At 43.2% G+C, this 19,293-nt stretch overlaps 1 protein-coding gene across 1 annotated transcript in view; it reads right to left on the bottom strand.

The window, feature by feature from the left end:
* LOC109925897 (zinc finger protein 271-like) overlaps positions 1-18,472 on the bottom strand; it is a 64,542-nt gene extending 46,070 nt beyond the window's left edge. The window contains exon 1 of the mRNA XM_048611158.1: positions 17,718-18,472. Within this exon, the coding sequence (XP_048467115.1) occupies positions 17,718-18,472 (755 nt within the window). The remainder of the gene's footprint in view (positions 1-17,717) is intronic.
* Between the last annotated feature and the right edge of the window lie 821 nt (positions 18,473-19,293).

Raw genomic sequence — 19,293 nt, 5'->3', positions numbered from 1 at the left:
TTAAGGGAAACTTTATACTGTTCGATAGCTCTTGTTTTCAGCGGCAGCAGCATGAGCCAGAGTGCCGACGGGAAGGTAAGGTTGTTTCTTTCTCCAGTATAAAAACTTACCTCGTGCAGCAGTGGCCCTCTTGTCTTCAGCGGCAGCAGCGTGAGCCAGACTGCTGACGGGAAGGTAAGGTTGTTTTTATCTCCAGTATAAAAACTTACCTCGTGCAGCAGCGGCCCTCTTGTTTTCAGTGGCGGGTGTGTGAAGAGAATGCGAGCCAGTAAGGAACTGATATATTCAGGCATTGGCTAAACCTGAAACACTACACGTGTAGTGTCTTCCATGCATCCTCCTCCTCTAACCAAAAAAAAAAGACTGTGTGGAGGGTCGGTAAGGTAAGGCTTTTTTAAAAATTCTTCTGGAAATCTAGAGTAGAGGGAACGGAAGCTAGGGCAGTTGCATGCTCCTCTTGCAGGATCTGGGAGGTAAGGGTCACTGCTGGTGTCCCCTCTGACTTCACCTGCGAGAAGTGCACCCAACTCCAGCTCCTCAAAAACCACGTCAGGGAACTGGAGCTGGATGAACTTCAGATCATTCGGGAGGCTGAGGGGGTGATAGAGAGGAGTTATAGGGAGGTGGTCACACTCAAGGTACAGGAAAAAGATAGCTGGGTGACTGTCAGGAAGGGGAAAGGGGATAGGCAGACAGTGCAGGGATCCCCTGTGGCCATTCCCCTCAATAATAAATATACCATTTTGGATACTGTTGGGGGGGACAACCTACCAGGGTAAGGCCATAGTGGACAGGTCTCTGGCACTGAGCCTGGCCCTGTCGCACAGAAGGGAAGGGGGGAGAAAAGGAGAGCAATTGTAGTGGGGGATTCGATAGTAAGAGGCACAGACAGGTGGTTCCGTGGACACGAACGAGATGAACGGATGGTATGTTGCCTCCCGGGTGCCAGGGTCCATGATGTCTTGGATTGTGTCTTCAAGATCCTTAAGGGAGAGGGTGAGCAACCAGCAGTTATGGTACACATCGGTACCAATGCACATAGGTAGAAAAAGGACAGAGAATGTGAAAAACGAGTACAGGGAGTTAGGTTGGAAGCTGAAGTCCAGGACAAACAGGGTAGTTATCTCTGGATTACTACCAGTGCCACGTGATAATGAGGTAAGAAATAGGGAGAGAGTGCAGCTAAACTTGTGGCTACAGGACTGGTGTAGGAGGGAGGGCTTCCATTATGTGGATAATTGGAGCACATTCTGGGGAAGGTGGGACCTGTACAGTAAGGACGGGTTGCACCTGAACCGGAAGGGCACAAATATCCTGGGAGGGACGTTTGCTCGAGCTATGCAGGATGGTTTAAACTAAATTGGAAGGGGATGGGGAACCGGATTTATAATTCAGAGGATGAGGTATTCAGCCTTCCAACGGACACAACAGGGAGTGAGGTTGTTTATAAAGAAATGTGGTTGATGGAGCGTAATTGTGGACAGAGATGGTTTGAGGTGTGTATACTTCAATGTTATCAGAAATAAGGCGGATGAACTTAGAGCATGGGTCAGTACTTGGAACTACGATGTTGTGGCCATTACAGAAACTTGGGTAACTCAGGGAGAGGAATGGTTGTTGGAAGTTCCAGGATTTAGATGCTTTAAAAGAAATAGGGAGAGTGGAAAAAGAGGCGGGGGAGTGGCATTGCTAGTCAGGGCTAGTATAGCAGCTAACGAAAGGCAGTTCAATAATGATATGGCTACAGAGTCAGTTTGGGTTAAGGTCCAGAACAAGAAAGGAGCAGTCACTTTGTTGGGGTTTTTTTTAACAGACCCCCTAATAGTTGCAGAGAAGTAGAGGAGCGGATTGGGAGGAAGATACTGGTAAGGTGCAGAAGTCACAGGGTCGTAGTCATGGGTGACTTCAATTTTCCAAATATTGATTGGAAACATTTTAGTTGTAATAGTTTAGATGGAGCGGATTTTGTCCAGTGCATTCAGGAATGATTCCTGACACAGTATGTAGATAAACCAACACGAGGAGAGGCCACTTTGGATTTGGTGCTTGGCAATGAACCGGGTCAAGTGTTAGACCTGTTGGTAGGAGAGCATTTTGGCGGTAGTGATCATAACTCTGTTACTTTTACAATAGTCATGGAAAAGGATAGGTACATACAGCAGAGTAAGGTTTATAATTGGGGGAAGGGTAATTACAATTCTGTTAGGCAAGAACTGGGTAACATAAATTGGGAACAGATGCTGTCAGGGAAGAGCACTGTTGAAATGTGGAGATTGTTTAAGCATACTGCGTGTGCTCGATGTACAGGCAGGGAAGATGCAGTCAACTGAAGGAGCCTTGGTTCTGAAGAGAGGTCGAACAACTGGTTAAGAGGAAGAAGGATGCTTGTGTAAGGTTTAGGAAACAAGGAACGGAAAAGGCTCTAGAGGGATACAAGTTATCCAGGAAGGAGCTGAAGAAAGAGCTTAGGAGAGCTATAAGGAGGCATGAGAAAACCTTGGCAGATAGGATCAAGGAAAACTCCAAGGCTTTTTACACGTATGTGCAGAACAAGAGAATGACCAGAAAAAGGGTAGGGCCGATCAAGGATTGTAAAGGGAATTTGTGCACGAAGCCTAAAGAGATAGGAGAGGCCCTTAATGAATACTTCTCTTCGGTATTCACAACATAGAGGGACCTAGTTGTAGGGGAGGACAGTGTGAAACAGGCTGGTAGGCTAGAGGAGGTCGATGTTAGTGAGGAAGATGTGCTAGGAATTTTGAGGAAGTTGAAGATAGATAAGTCCCCCGGGCCTGATGGGATTTATACAAGGATTCTGTGGGAAGCGAGGGAAGAGATTGCAGGGATTTTGGCGATGATCTTTTCGTCCTCACTGTCCATGGGTATAGTGCTGGAAAATTGGAGACAGGTAAACGTTATTCCCTTGTTCAAAAAAGGGAATAGGGATAAACCCGGGAATTACAGGTCAGTTAGTCTTACATCAGTGGTGGGCAAATTATTGGAAAGGGCTGTGAGAGATGGGATTTATGATCACTTGGAAAGGCACAGTTTGATTCGTGATAATGAGCGTGGATTTGTGAGGGATAGATCATGCCTTAAAAACCTTATTGAATTCTTTGAAGAGATAACCAAACATGCGGATGAAGGTAGAGCAGTGGATGTGGTATACATGGATTTAAGTAAGGCGTTTGATAAGGTTCCCCATGGTAGGCTCATGCATAAGGTAAGGAGGCATGGGATAGGGGGAAATGTGGCAGATTGGATTCAGAATTGGCTGAACCTTAGAAGATAAAGGGTGGTAGTGGATGGAAAATATTCAACATGGTGCTCAGTTACGAGTGGTATACCACAAGGATCTGTCCTGGGTCCTCTTCTATTTGTGATTTTTGTAAATTATTTTGGATGATCTCTCACTTATTTCATCTCTGACGACCGCTGTGATACTCCCCTTAATCAAAAATGCAACTCCCCCTCCCTGGGTGGAGCTAAGAAATTGGAAGGGAATGGTGACGTTATTGAGGTTTTACTATAGGCCCACAAATAGTCAACAGGAATTAGAGGAACAAATATGAAGGGAGATTGGGGAAACTTGCAGGAGCAATAGGGTTGTCATAGTGGGGGATTTTAATTTTTCTAACATAGACTGGGACTGCCATAGTATTCAGGGCTTAGATAGGGTGGAATTTGTTCAATGTGTTCAGGAAAGTTTCCTCATGCAGTATATAGAGGGTCCTACTTGGGAAGGGGCAAAACATGACCTACTCTTGGGAAATAGGGCAGGACGGGTGACTGAGGTGACAGTGGGGGAGCACTTTGGGACCAGTGACCATAGTTCAATTAATTTTAAAATAATTATGGAGAAGGGCAAAACTGGTCCACAGGTTCAAGTTCTAAACTGGGGCAAGGCAAATTTTGATGGAATTAGACAGGAGCTTGCAGGGGTTGATTGGAGTAGTTTGTTTGCAGACAAAGGGACCCCTGGCAAATGGGATGCCTTCAAAAGTGTGATAGCTAGAGTTCAAGGTCTATATGTTCCTGTGAGGGTGAAGAGCAAGATTGGCAGGAGTAGGAAGCCCTGGATGACAAGAAAAAAGGCTTTGACCAGAAAAAAGGAGGCATGGATCAAGTACAGGCAGCTGGGATCGAGGAAATACAGGAGTTTACTGAAGAAGGAAATCAGGAGGATGAAAAGAGGGCACAACATAGCTTTGGCTGAGAAGATAATGGTGAATTCAAAGATATTCTTTAAGTATATTAAAGGAAAAAGAATAACTACAGACAGAATAGGACCCTTCAAGGACCAAAGTGGACATGTATGTGTGGAACTCCAGGAGATGGGCAAGGTCCTCAATGAATATTTCTCCTCTGTGTTTACTGTGGAGAAAGACAAAGACCTAGGAACGTAGGAAAGTTAGTGGTGATATCTTAGGGATAGTCTGTATCACAGTAGAGGTGTTAGAAGTAACAGAATGTATGAAGGTGGATAAATCTCCTGGTCCTCACCAGATATGTCCAAGAACCATGCAAGAGGCAAGAGAAGAAATTACGGGGGCCCTGGCTGATATATTTGCGTAATGGGTGAAGTCCTGGGAGACTGGAGGGTAGCAAATGTTGTGCACTTATTCAAGAAGGGCTGCAAAGAAAAACGTGGGAATTATAGACCAGTAAGCTTAACATCTGTGGTAGGTAAATTACTTGAGAAGATTCTGAGGGATGAGATACACAGGGATAAGAAAGACAGTGTTTGATTAGGAATAATCAGCATGGCTTTGTGCATGCGAGTTCTTTGATGAAGTGATCGGGATGGTTGATGATGGTAGGGCGGTAGATATAGTCCATAGGGATTTCAGTAAGGCCTTTGATAAGGTTCCACATGGTAGACTGCTCTGGAAGGTTAGATTGCATGGGATCCAGGGAGAGCTGGCAGATTGGATACACAATTAGCTTGATGGTAGGAAGCAAAGAGTAATAGTGGAAGGATGCTTGTCAGCCTGGAGGCCTGTGACTAGTGTTATGCTTCTGGGGTCGGTGCTGGGCCCATTGCTGTTTGTTATCTATATCAATGATTTGGACGAGAATGTATAAGGCATGATTAGTAAGTTTGCGGATGACACTAAAATAGGCAGTATCATGGACAGTAAGGAAGATTATCAGAATTTGCAGCAGGATGTTGACCAGCTGCGGAAGTGGGCCAAGAAATGGCAAATGGGAGTTTAATATAGAAAAGTGTGAGGTGTTGCATTTTGGAAAGCCAAATCAAGGTAGGAGTTTCATGGTGTAGTGGAACAGAGGGACCTTGGAGTTCAGGTGCACAGTTCTCTGAAATTGGGAGTCACAGGTAGACAGGGCAATGCAAAAGGTTTTTGGCACACTGGCCTTCATCAGTCAGGGCACTGAGTACAGAAGTTGGGAAGTTATGTTACAGTGGTACAGGATGTTGGTGAGGCCACACTTGGAGTATTGTGTTCAGTTTTGATCACCTTGCTATAGGAGGGATGTTATTAAACTGGAAAGAATGCAGAGGATGTTGCCGGGACTCAAAGGATTGAGTTATACGGAGAGGTAGGACAAGCTAGGACTTTTTTCTTTACAGCGTAGGAGACTGAGGGGCGAATCTTATTAAAATGTATGAAATCATGAGAGGACACTCAGTCTTTTTCCCAGGATTGGGGAATTGAGGACTAGAGGGTTTCAATTTAAGATAAGAGGAGAAAGAATACATGGGAACCTGAGGGGCAACTTTTTTTTAAAACAGAGGGTGGTACTCATATGGAGTGATCTGCCAGCGGAAGTGGTTGAGGCGAGTACATTAACAACATTTAAAGGCATTTGGACAAATACATGGATAGGAAAGGTTTAGAAGGATATGGGCCAAGTGCAGGGAAATGTGGATGGACATTTTGGTCAGCATGGACCAGTTTGGGTACGAAGAGCCTGTCTCTGTGCTGTAGGACTCTGTGACAAACAGTGAGCTGAATGAGTGCCGGTCTTTGTACCTGGTAATGGTGTTTCCTCTTAATGGTAAGCTGGTGTGAGCCAAAGAGTCGAAATTGAGTCAATGCCAGTCTGGATAAATTGCAAATGTTTTTCCTTGCCAAAACAATTATTTTTGGCTGGAGAGCCTTTTTAACCTTTATACAGACTATTGGTCCATATATGGATAAGAAGTCAAATTTGACCCCATCCACTATCTTCAACATTCACTCCCTTCACTACTGAAGCAGAGTATGCCAACTAAAGGAAGTACTTCACGCAACCACCATCCTGAACATCTTCAAAAATTCATGACCTCCATCACCCAGAAATATGAGGGAAGCATATGCAGTAGGAACACCTGTTAGAATGCAAACCAACCTTCCCAAAAATAGTTTATGGAGATAGCCTGGACCCTAACTTTTATTTTAAAGGTAAGTTTAGGTACTGTGTTCCAGATAGGATTTGATTGGTCCCCACCACTAAGCTTTAATCAAAATACCTTTTATTCCTACAATGTAATTAAAATGCAACGAAATGAAGAATCGGTTTGGCTTTACTCTACTGACATACATAACAAGACAATATTATTTAACCACTAATCATTGACTGTTCCAATACAAACATTATCCCATAAACACTTCCCTTGGCAAAATGCAATGCAGTAAAATAGTTGTAATTCGATGTTCTGACTTCTCTCCAGTCTAGTAGAAGAAACAATCTGCCCCTCCTGATTTCTAAGGGGAAACTTTAAGTCTTCAATCTAGAAGCAGAGAGAGTTCTTGCTATCTGCTTCAGCAGCTAATTGACAAAAACAAACACTCAAAGCAAAACCAAAGTCTTCTGGGTCCATGTTAACCTGACCTTGTCCACTCACGATTCTTCTGTCTTATTCTGAAAAAACACATTGGGAGAAACCCAAAGCTACTTACATACTGTGTGCTGGGAGGAGATACTGTTGTGAAGCTGCAAAGTATTTATGAATTGGAAAGCAGAAAGTTAGAATTTGTCAGTAAAAATAACAATAGGGAAAAGAAGTGCCATTGTCCCTTTAAAGGATTTGTGCTTTGTCTGTGCGTAGGGATTTTTTAAATGTAGGTCTGAGAGTAACCGGAGAGTACACTTGCAGAAAATACTTGAAATGGAAACACTTGTAGCAAAAGGGTCTTACAGGTGAAAGGCAAAACCTCAGACTTGTTTTGATGTTTTGACTACAAATTCAGATTTATCCAATCAATTGAAACCAAGTCCTTAGAAACCAAAAACCAATCGAATTTAAATCTGACTGTGTTACTAGCCTGCACCCAATAATATTGTGAGAATTTGTGGCATCATTGGTGATATTTATGAAAATGTTTTTTTTTCAAAATTGGCAGGGAGAGGGAGAGAGCTAACTGCCATAAGACAACACCGTTTGCTCCCAAAGAAAGTCCATCTAATTTAAAGGTGCCATGGTAGTTTAGTTAAAAGTTCTCATAGAAGCAATTACAGAAAGACATCTGTAAAGGAGATTTTTTTCTGAAGAAGGGCCTAGGCCCGAAATGTCAGCCTTCCTGCTCCTCTGATGCTGCTTGGCCTGCTGTGTTCATCCAGCTCTACACCTTGTTATCGCAGATTCTCCAGCATCTGCAGTTCCTACTATCTCTTAAGTTTTAATTTATTGTGTTCTTATTAATTGGATTTATTAAATGGGACTTGTGTTTGTTTGAACAGTATTCCAGTAGAATTTAGAACAGTTAGGGAGTAGTTAGTATAAAGGGGGGAAATTGTTCACTTTGTTAGTATCTCTTTTAATTTGTTCATTGCTAAGGTTAAATGAATAAATTGTTACTTGTTACTTATAAAGTGGATCAGGAATTCCCTTTCCTTGGGCAGAATTCAGAAACAGGAAGAGTGCGGTAACAATGTTGGGGCTGTACTACAGGCCTCCCAACAGTGAGCGTGAGATAGACGTACAAATATGTAGACAGATTACGGAAAAATGTAGGAGCAACAGGGTTGTGGTGATGGGAGATTTTAATTTTCCCAACATTGACTGTTAGAGGTTTAGATGGAGCAGAATTTGTAACGAGCATCCAGGAGGGTTTTCTAGAGCAGTATGTAAATAGTCCAACTCGGGAAGGCGCCATACTGGACCTGGTGTTGGGGAATGAGCCTGGCCAGGTGGTTGAAGTTTCAGTAGGGGATTACTTTGGGAACAGTGATCACAATTCTGTAAGTTTTAGAATACTGATGGACAAAGACGTGAGTGGTCCTAAAGGAAGAGTGCTGAACTGGGGGAAGGCCAACTATAGCAAAATTCAACAGGAGCTGGGGAATGTGGATTGGGAGCAGCTGTTTGAGGGTACATCCACATTTGATATGAGGGAGGCTTTTAAAGAGAGGTTGATTAGAGTGCAGGACAGACATGTCCCTGTGAAAATAAGGGATAGAAAGGGCGAGATTAGGGAACCATGGATGACAGGTGAAGTTGTGAGACTAGCAAAGAGGAAAAAGGAAGCATACATAAGGTCTAGGTGACTGAAAACAGACGAAACTTTGGAAGAATATCGGGAAAGTAGGACCAATCTGAAAAGAGGAATTAAGAGGGCTAAAAGGGGTCGTGAAATATCTTTAGCAAACAGGGTTAAGGAAAATCCCAAAGCCTTTTATTCATACATAAGGAGCAAGAGGGTAACTAGAGAAAGGGTTGACCCACTCAAGGACAAAGGAGGGAAGTTATGCGAGGAGTCAGAGAAAATGAGTGAGATTCTTAATGAGTACTTTGCGTCGGTATTCACTGAGGAGAGGGACATGACGGATGTTGAGGTTAGGGATAGATGTTTGATTACTCTAGGTCAAGTCAGCATAAGGAGGGGGCAAGTGTTGGGTATTCCAAAGGCATTAGGGTGGACAAGTCCCCAGGTCCGGATGGGATCTATCCCAGGTTACTGAGGGAAGCAAGAGAGGAAATAGCTGGGGCCTTAACAGATATCTTTGCAGCATCCTTGAGGTCCCAGAGGACTGGAGAATTGCTAATGTTGTCCCCTTGTTTAAGAAGGGTAGCAAGGATAATCCAGGAAATTATAGACCGGTGAGCCTGACGTCAGTGGTGGGGAAGCTGCTGGAGAAGATACTGAGGGATAGGATCTATTTACATTTGGAAGAAAATGGGCTTATTAGTGATAGGCAGCATGGTTTTGTGCAGGGAAGGTCATGTCTTACCAACTTGATAGAATTCTTTGAGGAAGTAACAAAGTTGATAGATAAGGGAAGGGCTGTGGATGTCATATACATGGACTTCAGTAAGGCGTTTGATGAGGTTCCCCATGGTAGGCTGATGGAGAAAGCGAAGTCGAATGGGGTTCAGGGTGTACTAGCTAGATGGATAGAGAACTGGCTGGGCAACAGGAGACAGAGAGTTGTAGTGGAAGGAAGTTTCTCAAAATGGAGAACTGTGACCAGTGGTGTTCCACAGGGATCCGTGTTGGGACCACTGTTGTTTGTGATATACGTAAATGATCTGGAGGAACGTATAGATGGTCTGATTAGCAAGTTTGCAGATGACACTAAGATTGGTGGAATAGCAGATAGTGAAGGGGACTGTTGGAGAATGCAGCAGAATATAGATAGATTGGAGAGTTGGGCGGAGAAATGGCAGATGGAGTTCAATCCAGACAAATGCGAGGTGATGCATTTTGGAAGATCCAATTCAAGAGCGAACTGTACAGTAAATGGAAAAGCCCTGGGGAAAATTGATGCACAGAGCGATCTGGGTGTTCAGGTCCATTGTACCCTGAAGGTGGCAACGCAAGTCATTAGAGTGGCCAAGAAGGCATACGGCATGCTTTCATTCATTGGGCGTGGTATTGAGTACAAGAGTTGGCAGGTCATGTTACAGTTGTATAGGACTTTGGTTTGACTACATTCGGAATACTGCGTACAGTTCTGGTCGCCACATTACCAAAAGGATGTGGATGCTTTGGCGAGGGTGCAGAGGAGGTTCACCAGGATGTTGCCTGGTATGGAGGGCGCTAGCTACGAAGGGAGGTTGAGTAGATTAGGATTATATACATTAGAAAGACGGAGGTTGAGGGGGGACCTGATTGAGGTCTACAAAATCATGAGAGGTGGATAGGCCAGTGGAAATGTGGGTAACATTAATTCAGACTAAGCTGGTAGGCAGGGCTGTCGGATGAGGGGGTCAAGAGAATAAGAAGAAGTAAAACAGGCTATTCTGAGCACCTATGAACCGACACCAGAAGCATATAGTCAACAGTTCAGAAACATAAAGGAAGAACCAGGTCAGAGTTATGTTGATTTTAAAAGAATTAAACATAGCAACTTCAATAGATGGTTGACAGCATTGAAGTTAGAAAAGACACGAGGATCTTAGAGAGAATATTCTTCTGGAGGAATTTAAAAACTCACTTCCAGAGATGATAAGAACTCATATTGAGGAACAGAAAGTTACCAAAGTAAGAACAGCGGCAGAGATGGCTGACGAATATGTATTAATGCATAAATCAAAATTTAGCTTCCGACAAGCAATTTCATTTCGTGAGGATTAGAAATTAGGAAAAAGAGAGATCCTTCCACAAAAAACAAAAAAGTAGATGACGCTGGGAGCACTTTACCACAGGTGAAAAAAAGAAACCCATGTGTGCACCAGACTGTGTTGCCAGAAGGAGGTCATTTAGGAATGAGGAAGACTCAGGCTAAAATCTAAAAGCACTTCTTTTGGCCTAGATTACATAAGGACATGGTTGATTTTTGCCTTACCTGTCATACTTTTCAAATGGTAGGAAAGCCACAGAAATAATAAAACTAGCGCCTTTGGAAAGGGAACTGGAGAAACAGGTATTAGTTGCTGCTCCTCAGAATGAGGAATCAGAATCTTTGGATTTTGATATGCCTAGAAATAAACTAAAGAATGAGGAAATCCTTAGAGAATGGAATAGGATAGTGAATTGTCTGTCTCAGGAATGAAGGATTGAATTGAAAGGTTTGTTGCAGAAATATGAAGACGTATGTGGGAATAGAAATGGGAGGATTAGTATTATAATGCACGAGGTTTAAGTAGGGAATACTGTTCCGATAAATCAACACCCCTACAGGCTTAATCTTTCTAAAGGCACACAGGTACAGAAGAAAGTGGAAGCGATGCTCCAAGAAGACATCATTGAGCCAAGTCAAAGAGAGTGGAGTTCGCCGGTCGTGTTGGTTCTGAAACCTGATGGCACTCAATGGTTCTGCGTGGATTATCGGAAGATCAACACCATAACTAAATCTGACTCATACCCAATTCCAAGGCTGTAGGATTGTGTGGAAAAAGTTGGACAAGCCACTTACATCACACATTTGGACTTACTCTGTGGTTACTGGCAAGTACCTTTGTCAGAGAGAGCGAAAGAAGTTTCTGCATTTGTAACACCAAATGGTCTGTCTCAATTCAAAGTAATGTCCTTTGGAATGAAGAATGCACCAGCCACATTTCAAAGGCTAATGAACAGAGTTGTGGCAGGGATTGACTTATTGTGCTGTCTATGTAGACAGCTCAGTGATCTTTAGCCATTCATGGAAAGATCATATACTGCATTTGGCAGAGCTCTTTAAAACACTAATGGAGGCAAAACTGGTCATAAACTTGGCAAAAATGGAATTTGCGATGGTAGAAGTGACATTCTTGCGACATAACTTCAGACATGGAAGGATGACCCCAAGGAACGGAAAGACAAAGGCGATCGAGGAATTTCCAAGACCATCCTCGAAGAAAGAGATGCTTCAACTTTTTGGGGCTGAGTGGGTTAAACAAAGAACAAAGAAAATTACAGTACAGGAACAGGCCCTCCAAGTCTGCATCGACGTGCTGCCCGTCGTAACTAAAACCCCCTACTCTTCCAGGGTCCATATCCCTCTATTCCCATCCTATTCATGTATTTGTCAAGACGCCCTGTAAAAGTCATATAGTATCTGCTTCCACTACCTCCCCTGGCAGCGAGTCCAGGCACCCACTACCCTCTGTATAAAAAACTTGCCTCGTGTATCACCTTTAAACTTTGCCCCTCGCACCTTAAACCTATGGCCCCTGGTAACTGACTCTTCCACCCTGGGAAAAAGCTTCTGACTGTCCACTCTGTCCATGCCCTTCATAATCTTGTAGACCTCCATCAGGTCGCCCCGCAACCTCCGTCATTCCAGTGAGAATAACCCAAGTTTCTCCAAACTCTCCTCATAGCTAATGCCCTCCATACTGTGCAACATCCTGATAAATCTTTTCTGTACCCTCTCCAAAGCCACCAATTCCTTCTGGTAGTGTGGCGATCAGAACTGAACACAATCTTCCAAATGAGGCCTAACTAAGGTTCTCTAAAGCTGCAACATGACCTGCCAAATTTTAAACTCAATGCCCCAGCCATTGAAAGCAAGCATGCCATATGCCTTGTTGACTACCTTCTCCACCTGCGTTGCCACTTTCAGTGACCTGTGTACCTGCCGGACATTCTACCAGAGGTTTGTGGCAAACTTTAGTAGCGGGGTCACAACGCTGACAGATTTGCTTAAGAAGAACATGAAATTTCAGTGCACAGAACAATGCCAGGAGGTATTTGAGAATTTAAAAACAATGTTAACCACTGTATCAGTTATAGCCACACCAAATTTCCTGAAACCTTTAAAGTTTTGGCGAAAATCTGTAGCTCAGGTTGTGGATGAGGCTGTTGACTTGCTCACCGAGCTGGCTTGTTTTTGTTCAAACGTTTCATCACCGTACTAGGTGACATAATCAGTGGAGCTTCCGATGAAGCGGTGTTAGAACATAGAACAGTACAGGCCCTTCGGCCCACGATGTTGTGCCGAACTTTTACCCTAAACCTAAGGTCTATCTAACCTCCACCCCTACCTTATACTATCATCCACATGCCTATCTAATAGCCGCTTAAATGCCCCTAATGAGGCCGACTCCACTACCCTCTCCGGCAATGCATTCCACGCTCCACCACTCTCTGAGTAAAGAACCTACCTCTGACGTCTCCCCTATATCTACCTCCACTCACTTTAAAACTATGCCCCCTCGTAATAGCTACCTCCACCCCAGGAAAAAGTCTCTGGCTGTCCACTCTATCTATACCTCTGATCATTTTGTACACCTCTATCAAGTCACCTCTCATCCTTCATCGTTCTAAAGAGAAGAGCCCTAGCTCTCTCAACCTTTCCTCGTAAGACCTTCCCTCCAATCCAGGCAACATCCTGGTAAATCTCCTCTGCACCTTTTCCAACGCTTCCACATCTTTCTTGTAATGAGGTGACCAGAACTGGACACCATACTGCAGATGTGGCCGAACCAGGCTTTTGTATAGCTGGAGCATAACTTCATGGCTCTTGAACTCAGTCTCTCTATTAATGAAAGCTAACACATCATACGCCTTCTTAACAACTCTATCCACCTGGGTGGCAGCTTTCAGGGAACTGTGGACATGAACCCGAAGATCCCTCTGCTCCTCCACACTGCCAAGAATCTTTCTGTTAACCTTGTATTCTGCTTTCAAATTTGTCCTTCCAAAATGAATCACCTCACACTTTTCAGGGTTAAACTCCATCTGCCACTTCTCAGCCATGCTCTGCATCCTCTATCAACGTCCCTTTGTAACCCAGAACAGCCCTCCACAATTCAACCCATCTTCATATCATCCACGAACTTACTAATCCAATCTTCCACTCCTACATCCAAATCATTTACAAAAATCACAAATAGAAGAGGACCCTGAACTGATCCTTGTTGTACACCACTCGTAACTGAGCACCATGTTGAGTATTTTCCGTCGACTACCACCCTTTGTCTTCGAAGGGCCAGCCAATTCTGAATCCAATCTGCCACATTGCCCCCTATCCCATGCCTCCTTACTTTCTGCATGAGCTTGCCATGGGGAACCTTATCAAACGCCTTACTTAGAATCATAGAATCCCTACAGTGTGGGTACAGGCCCTTCGGCCCAACAAGTCCACAGCGACCCTCAGAGTATCCCACCCAGACTCATCCCCCTATAACCCACCTAATCTACACATCCCTGAACACTATGGGCAATTTAGCATGGCCAATCCACCTAGCCTGCACATCTTTGGACTGTGGGAGGAAACCGGAATACTGGGAGGAAACCCACGCAGACAAGGGGAGAACGTGCAAACTCCACACAAACAGTCGCCCGAGGGTGCCGGTAAACAAAATCCATGTGTACCACATCCACTGCTCTACCTTCATCCACCTGTTTGGTCACCTCTTCAAAGAATTCAGTAAGATTTGTGAGGCATGATCTACCCCTCAAAAATCCATGCTGACTATCACAAATCAAACTGTGTCTATCCAAGTGATCATAAATCCTATCTCTCAGAGCCCTTTCCAATAATTTGCCCACCACTGGAGTAAGACTAACTGGCCTGTAATTTCCAGGGTTATCCCTATTCCCTTTTTTGAACAAGGGAATGATGTTTGCTACTCTCCAATCTTCCGGCACAATACCCATGGATAGTGAGGACGTTATTCTACTCCACTTGGAATTTATACTGTCCAGTCCATTATGGTGAGTACGGTCATTTCCAGTTTTGATCTGTATGGGTTTGTATATGGGGTCCAATTCTATATGTTTGTTGATACAAGTATGAGTGGAGAACCATGCCTCCAGGAATTCCCATGCATGTCTATATTTGCCTTGGGCTACTATGGTTACCTTGTCCCACTTCATTTGATGGCTTTCATTGTCTGAGTGTACCAATATTAAGGAGAGTTCGTCGCACCGTTTTACTGCTAGCTGATGTTCATGCATTCTGATGGCTAGTCTCCTTCCTGTCTGTCCAATGTAATGTCTGTGGCAGTCGTTGCATGGTATTTTGTAAACCACGTGTTCTACATGTTGTGTGAATGGGGTCTTTAATCCTTGTAAGTGTTTGTTGTAGAGTGGCTGTGGGCCACCATGATTCCTAGTGGTCTTAGGAGTCTCGATGTCAGTTCCAACGTGTTCTTGATGTAGGGCAGTGTGGCCAGTGTGTTAGGTTGTATGGTGTCCTCCCCTTGTCTGTTTATAGGCATCTATGGATGAGGTTGCAGGGATATGCGTTTAAAGTGAGGATTTTGTACAAGTGTTCTTCCTCTTTCCTGTGTAGTTCTGGAGTGTTGCAGTGTGTCCTGGCCTGTTTAAATAGTGTCCTAATGCAGCTTTGCATGTGCACTCCAACGTCCACAACATCCATAATAGCACTAGGTCATCGCCTCCAGTTATTGGAGATGCATAATCGTGGGTTTAAAAGAAAATGTGTAGATAAAATGGAACCAGTATAGTCCAGTGTTTTTCATATTATATGTAGAATTAGTAGGAAAGGTATAACTTTAGTTAACTGAACTATCTATCCTGCGGCAATAGTGTTAAGATTTAAAAAAAAATATGAAGCCATCTTTTCACGATGATGATTCATTTTTTTTCTTAAGGGTGGAGGTGTTGCGAAGTATTTATGAATTAGAAGGCAGGAAGTTAGAACTTGTTGGTAAAAATGACAGTGGGGAAAGAAGTGCTGTGGTCCTTTCAAAGCATTTCAAAATCTATCAAATTTAAATCTGATTATGTTGACAGCCTGAACCCAATAATATTCTGAGAATTTGTTGCATTAGTGGTGGTATTTAAGAAAAAGTGTTTTTTTTTTAAAAAAGTAGCAGTGAGAGGGAGAGAAGCAACTGCCACAGGACAACACCTTTTGCTCTCAGAGAAAGTCCATCTAATTTAAAGACACTATGGTAGTTTAGTTACAAGTCCTCATAGAAGCAATTACCGAAAGACATCTGTAAAGGAAGATCAGCAGGGGAAAGTAAGAGGTCCAAGAAGAGAGTCTCTAAACTTGGAGAGATTAGGTTTAATTTGTGTTCTTATTAATTGGATTTATGGGGACTTGTGTTTACTTGAACAGTATTCCAATAGCATTTAGAACAGCTATGGAGTAGTTAGTATAAAGGAGGGGGAGATTGTTTGGTTTGTTAGTATCTCTTTTAATTTGTTCATTGTAAAGGTTAAATAAATAAATTGTTACCTGTTATTTATAAAGTGGATCAGGGATTTCCTTTCCTTCAACCATTAATTTAACAGATTACGAGAGAGAAGGTGAGCTTCTCTGGGTGTTTCGGGACTAACTATTAGAAGAGAATGTCCACTCCCATAATAGCAGATTGGGGCTTGTGTCGGTTTAAGTATCAGAAGGGTTTGGCCATTCCCCCTCCATAACAATACCTCTGTAGCACTGTGGCAAAACCCCACTGCAACAGTAACAGGACAGAACACATTTCTTAAAAGCACAGTATCATCACAACCACCACCTGTAAATTTCTTGCCAAGACACACACCACCCTGACTTGGAAATATACTGCCATTCATTCACTTTTGCAGGATAAAATTCCTGGACCTCACCACCCCCTAACTCCCTAACAGCACTAACCTGGTCAGCAATGCTCATATCCCATGACTGATTTTTTTTTTAAAAATCCAAACGTATCAGGGTTAGAAATATCTTCTTTCAGGATTTATCAGAACTTACATTACACCTGTCTATAGTCCAAAAGGTTTCTTTGAAATCACAAGCTTCTGAAGCACTGCTCCTTCGTCAGGTGAAGTGGGGGAAGCACACAGGCACAGAACTTTTATGCACAGAAATGATGGTGAAATAATCCAGGTAATTAAGTGTGTCAAAAGATGAATACAAATGGTGTGAGTGAAGTGTCAACAGACTTAATAATGTCTTTGTAGGTGATCCAAAGTGTCAAAAATTACAAAATTTTGATTTTTTGTGATTATTAATTGGATCATAGGTCATCGCTTCACTTGCTATTCAGCTGTTGACACTTTCCTCATACTGTCTGACACTTTTGATTGCCTGGATTATTTTACCATTACTTCTCTACATAAAAATTCTGTGCCCATGTGCTTCCCTCCACTTCACCCAACAAAGGTGCAGCGCTCCGAAAGTGTGTGACTTCAAATAAACCTGTTGAACTCTAACCAGGTGTTATGTAGCTTCTGGCTTTGTCCACTCCTGTCCAACACCAACATCTCCACTTCAAGACGTGTGCAAGAGACATGTCCTTGGCAGAAACAGTAGGCTTGGGCTGTGTGTCCGCCAGGACTCAATGGAAGCATTCTTCAGAAGACAAAAAAAATTTATCTAATATTTTATAATTTTCCTCAGATTTTACAAATATATTGGATGATGATTTCTTCCAGCACCTTAAATGAATTTGTCTCCATTCCTGTGCCGAATGGATATCCGTGCCAGATGAAGGGTTAATGTTTGGAGATTCTTGATTCTCCTCGATTCCTATTCCCTTTCTGGTGATTAATGAAGTGCTGCTGCGTGGAACGTGCAATTCAGTCAGAAGTGCCAGCAAGAATTCATCGGGGCTTCCTCACTGGAGATGTTAATCTGTGGAACTTTATTGACACTGAACTGTACCAGTCACAACAAAAACCAATTTAGGATTGAATTAAAATTTCATGGAATTACTCTAAACTAAGTTCGGATGAGAATTCCTGATTTATAGGGAAAGAACAGTGATACTCATTCTCAAAATAACCCGCAGCCCTGGAAACACTATCCAGAATACTAGACTCCAGCACTACCACAGGGATTACTAACATTAGCAGAAATGAATCCCAACTGTCAAAAGCAAAACTGTTCAGCCCTGAAAGTGATAAGCAATAGCAGTAGCAGCAAAATCCAACGCTTGTGATCATTTGTGAATTCGTTGGTGTAACGTGAGGCTGGCTGACCGTGTAAATCCTTTCCCACACTTGGAGCAGGTGAACGGTTTCTCCCCAGTGTGAACTCCCTGGTGTACCACCAAGTTGCCTGACTGAGTAAATCCTTTCCCACACACAGAGCAGGAGAATGGCTTCTCCCCAGTATGAACCCGCTGGTGTGAAATGAGGCTGGACAAATGAGTGAATGTTTTTTCACACGTGGAGCAATTGAATGGCCTCTCCCCGGTGTGAACTCGCTGGTGTGCAGTGAGGTTGGATGAGTGCCTGAAACACTTTCCACAGTGAGAGCAGATGAAGGGTTTTTCATCAGTATGAACCCGTTGATGCGACAACAGGTTGGCTGACCGAGAGAATCCCTTTCCACAGTCAGGGCATGTGAATGGTTTCTCTCCAGTGTGAAGTCGCTGGTGTGAAATAAGGGGAGATAAGCCAGTGAATGCTTTCCCACAATTGGTGCAAAAGAAAGGCCTCTCCCCAGTGTGGACTCGCTGATGTGAAATGAGGTTGTCTGATTGCCTGAAACTCTTTCCACACTGAGTACAGGTAAATGGCTTCTCCCCCGTGTGAACTCGCTGATGTTTCCGCAGGGTGGATGACCGAGTGAATCCTTTCCCACAAACTGAGCAGGGAAACAGCATCTCAACAGTATGCCTGCGTCGATGATCTTCCAGCCAGGATGGGTATTTGAATTTCTTCCCACACTCTCCACATTTCCACAGTTTTTCCATGGTGGGGTGTTCTTGTTTCTCTCCAAGACCATTGATCAGGTTAAGTCTTGTCCACACACGGAACCCATGTATGGTCTCTCTCCACTTCAGTAGTATAATTTCCGTTTCAGTAATTAGAACTGGTTAAAGCTCTTTTGACACTTACTCAACCTGTGAAAATGGTTAAAGCTATGTCTACAGTCAGTTCACTGGAACACACATACAGGCTACGTGTGTCTGTGTTTTTCCAGTCATATTACTGTTTGGCAAGTTTTCCCTCAGACAGAACAGATAAACATTTAGCCTCCCACATTCAAAGGCTGACGATATTCAACTCCTGATGAAAGAAGTGACTCTATCAGATCTTGACTTGATGTTTGACTTGAGATTCGCAATGTAAACCCTCCTCCTCTAATACCCTGTGAAAGAAGATGACAAAAAAAATTAGAACAGGGAGTTCAAGTTGTTATGGAATACTTTTTCCTTTCTTGTTACCCTCAAAGCGATAAATCCCTACCTTTCACACACACACTATCCTCTGTACTTAAATTCAAATAAAGTGCTGGATACTTCCTAAGCTTTAAAAGAAATTTCTACAAAAAAATGTTTGATAATTCACCTCCGTCATTAATATGTACGTAAATCTGAAACACCCTAATTGTACAGAATAGCAGACTTTCACCTTGTGTGCAAAACTGACTTGCGAAAATTTGATGAAGGTAGGTCCTCCAAACCACCCAGGATCTCCTTCCTTCATTCTCTATGCTGCCCTGAAATTTAGGTTTTCACCAGCTTCTATCGGTCTCATGGCCCATTTTGATTTCTGGTTTTTGTCCTAATTA

This window comes from Rhincodon typus, chromosome 23 (genome assembly GCF_021869965.1).
Source record: "Rhincodon typus isolate 14 chromosome 23, sRhiTyp1.1, whole genome shotgun sequence".
Classification (NCBI taxonomy): domain Eukaryota; kingdom Metazoa; phylum Chordata; class Chondrichthyes; order Orectolobiformes; family Rhincodontidae; genus Rhincodon; species Rhincodon typus.
The sequence above is the reverse complement of the archived record's forward strand: the minus strand, read 5'-3'. Positions and strand labels throughout refer to the sequence as shown.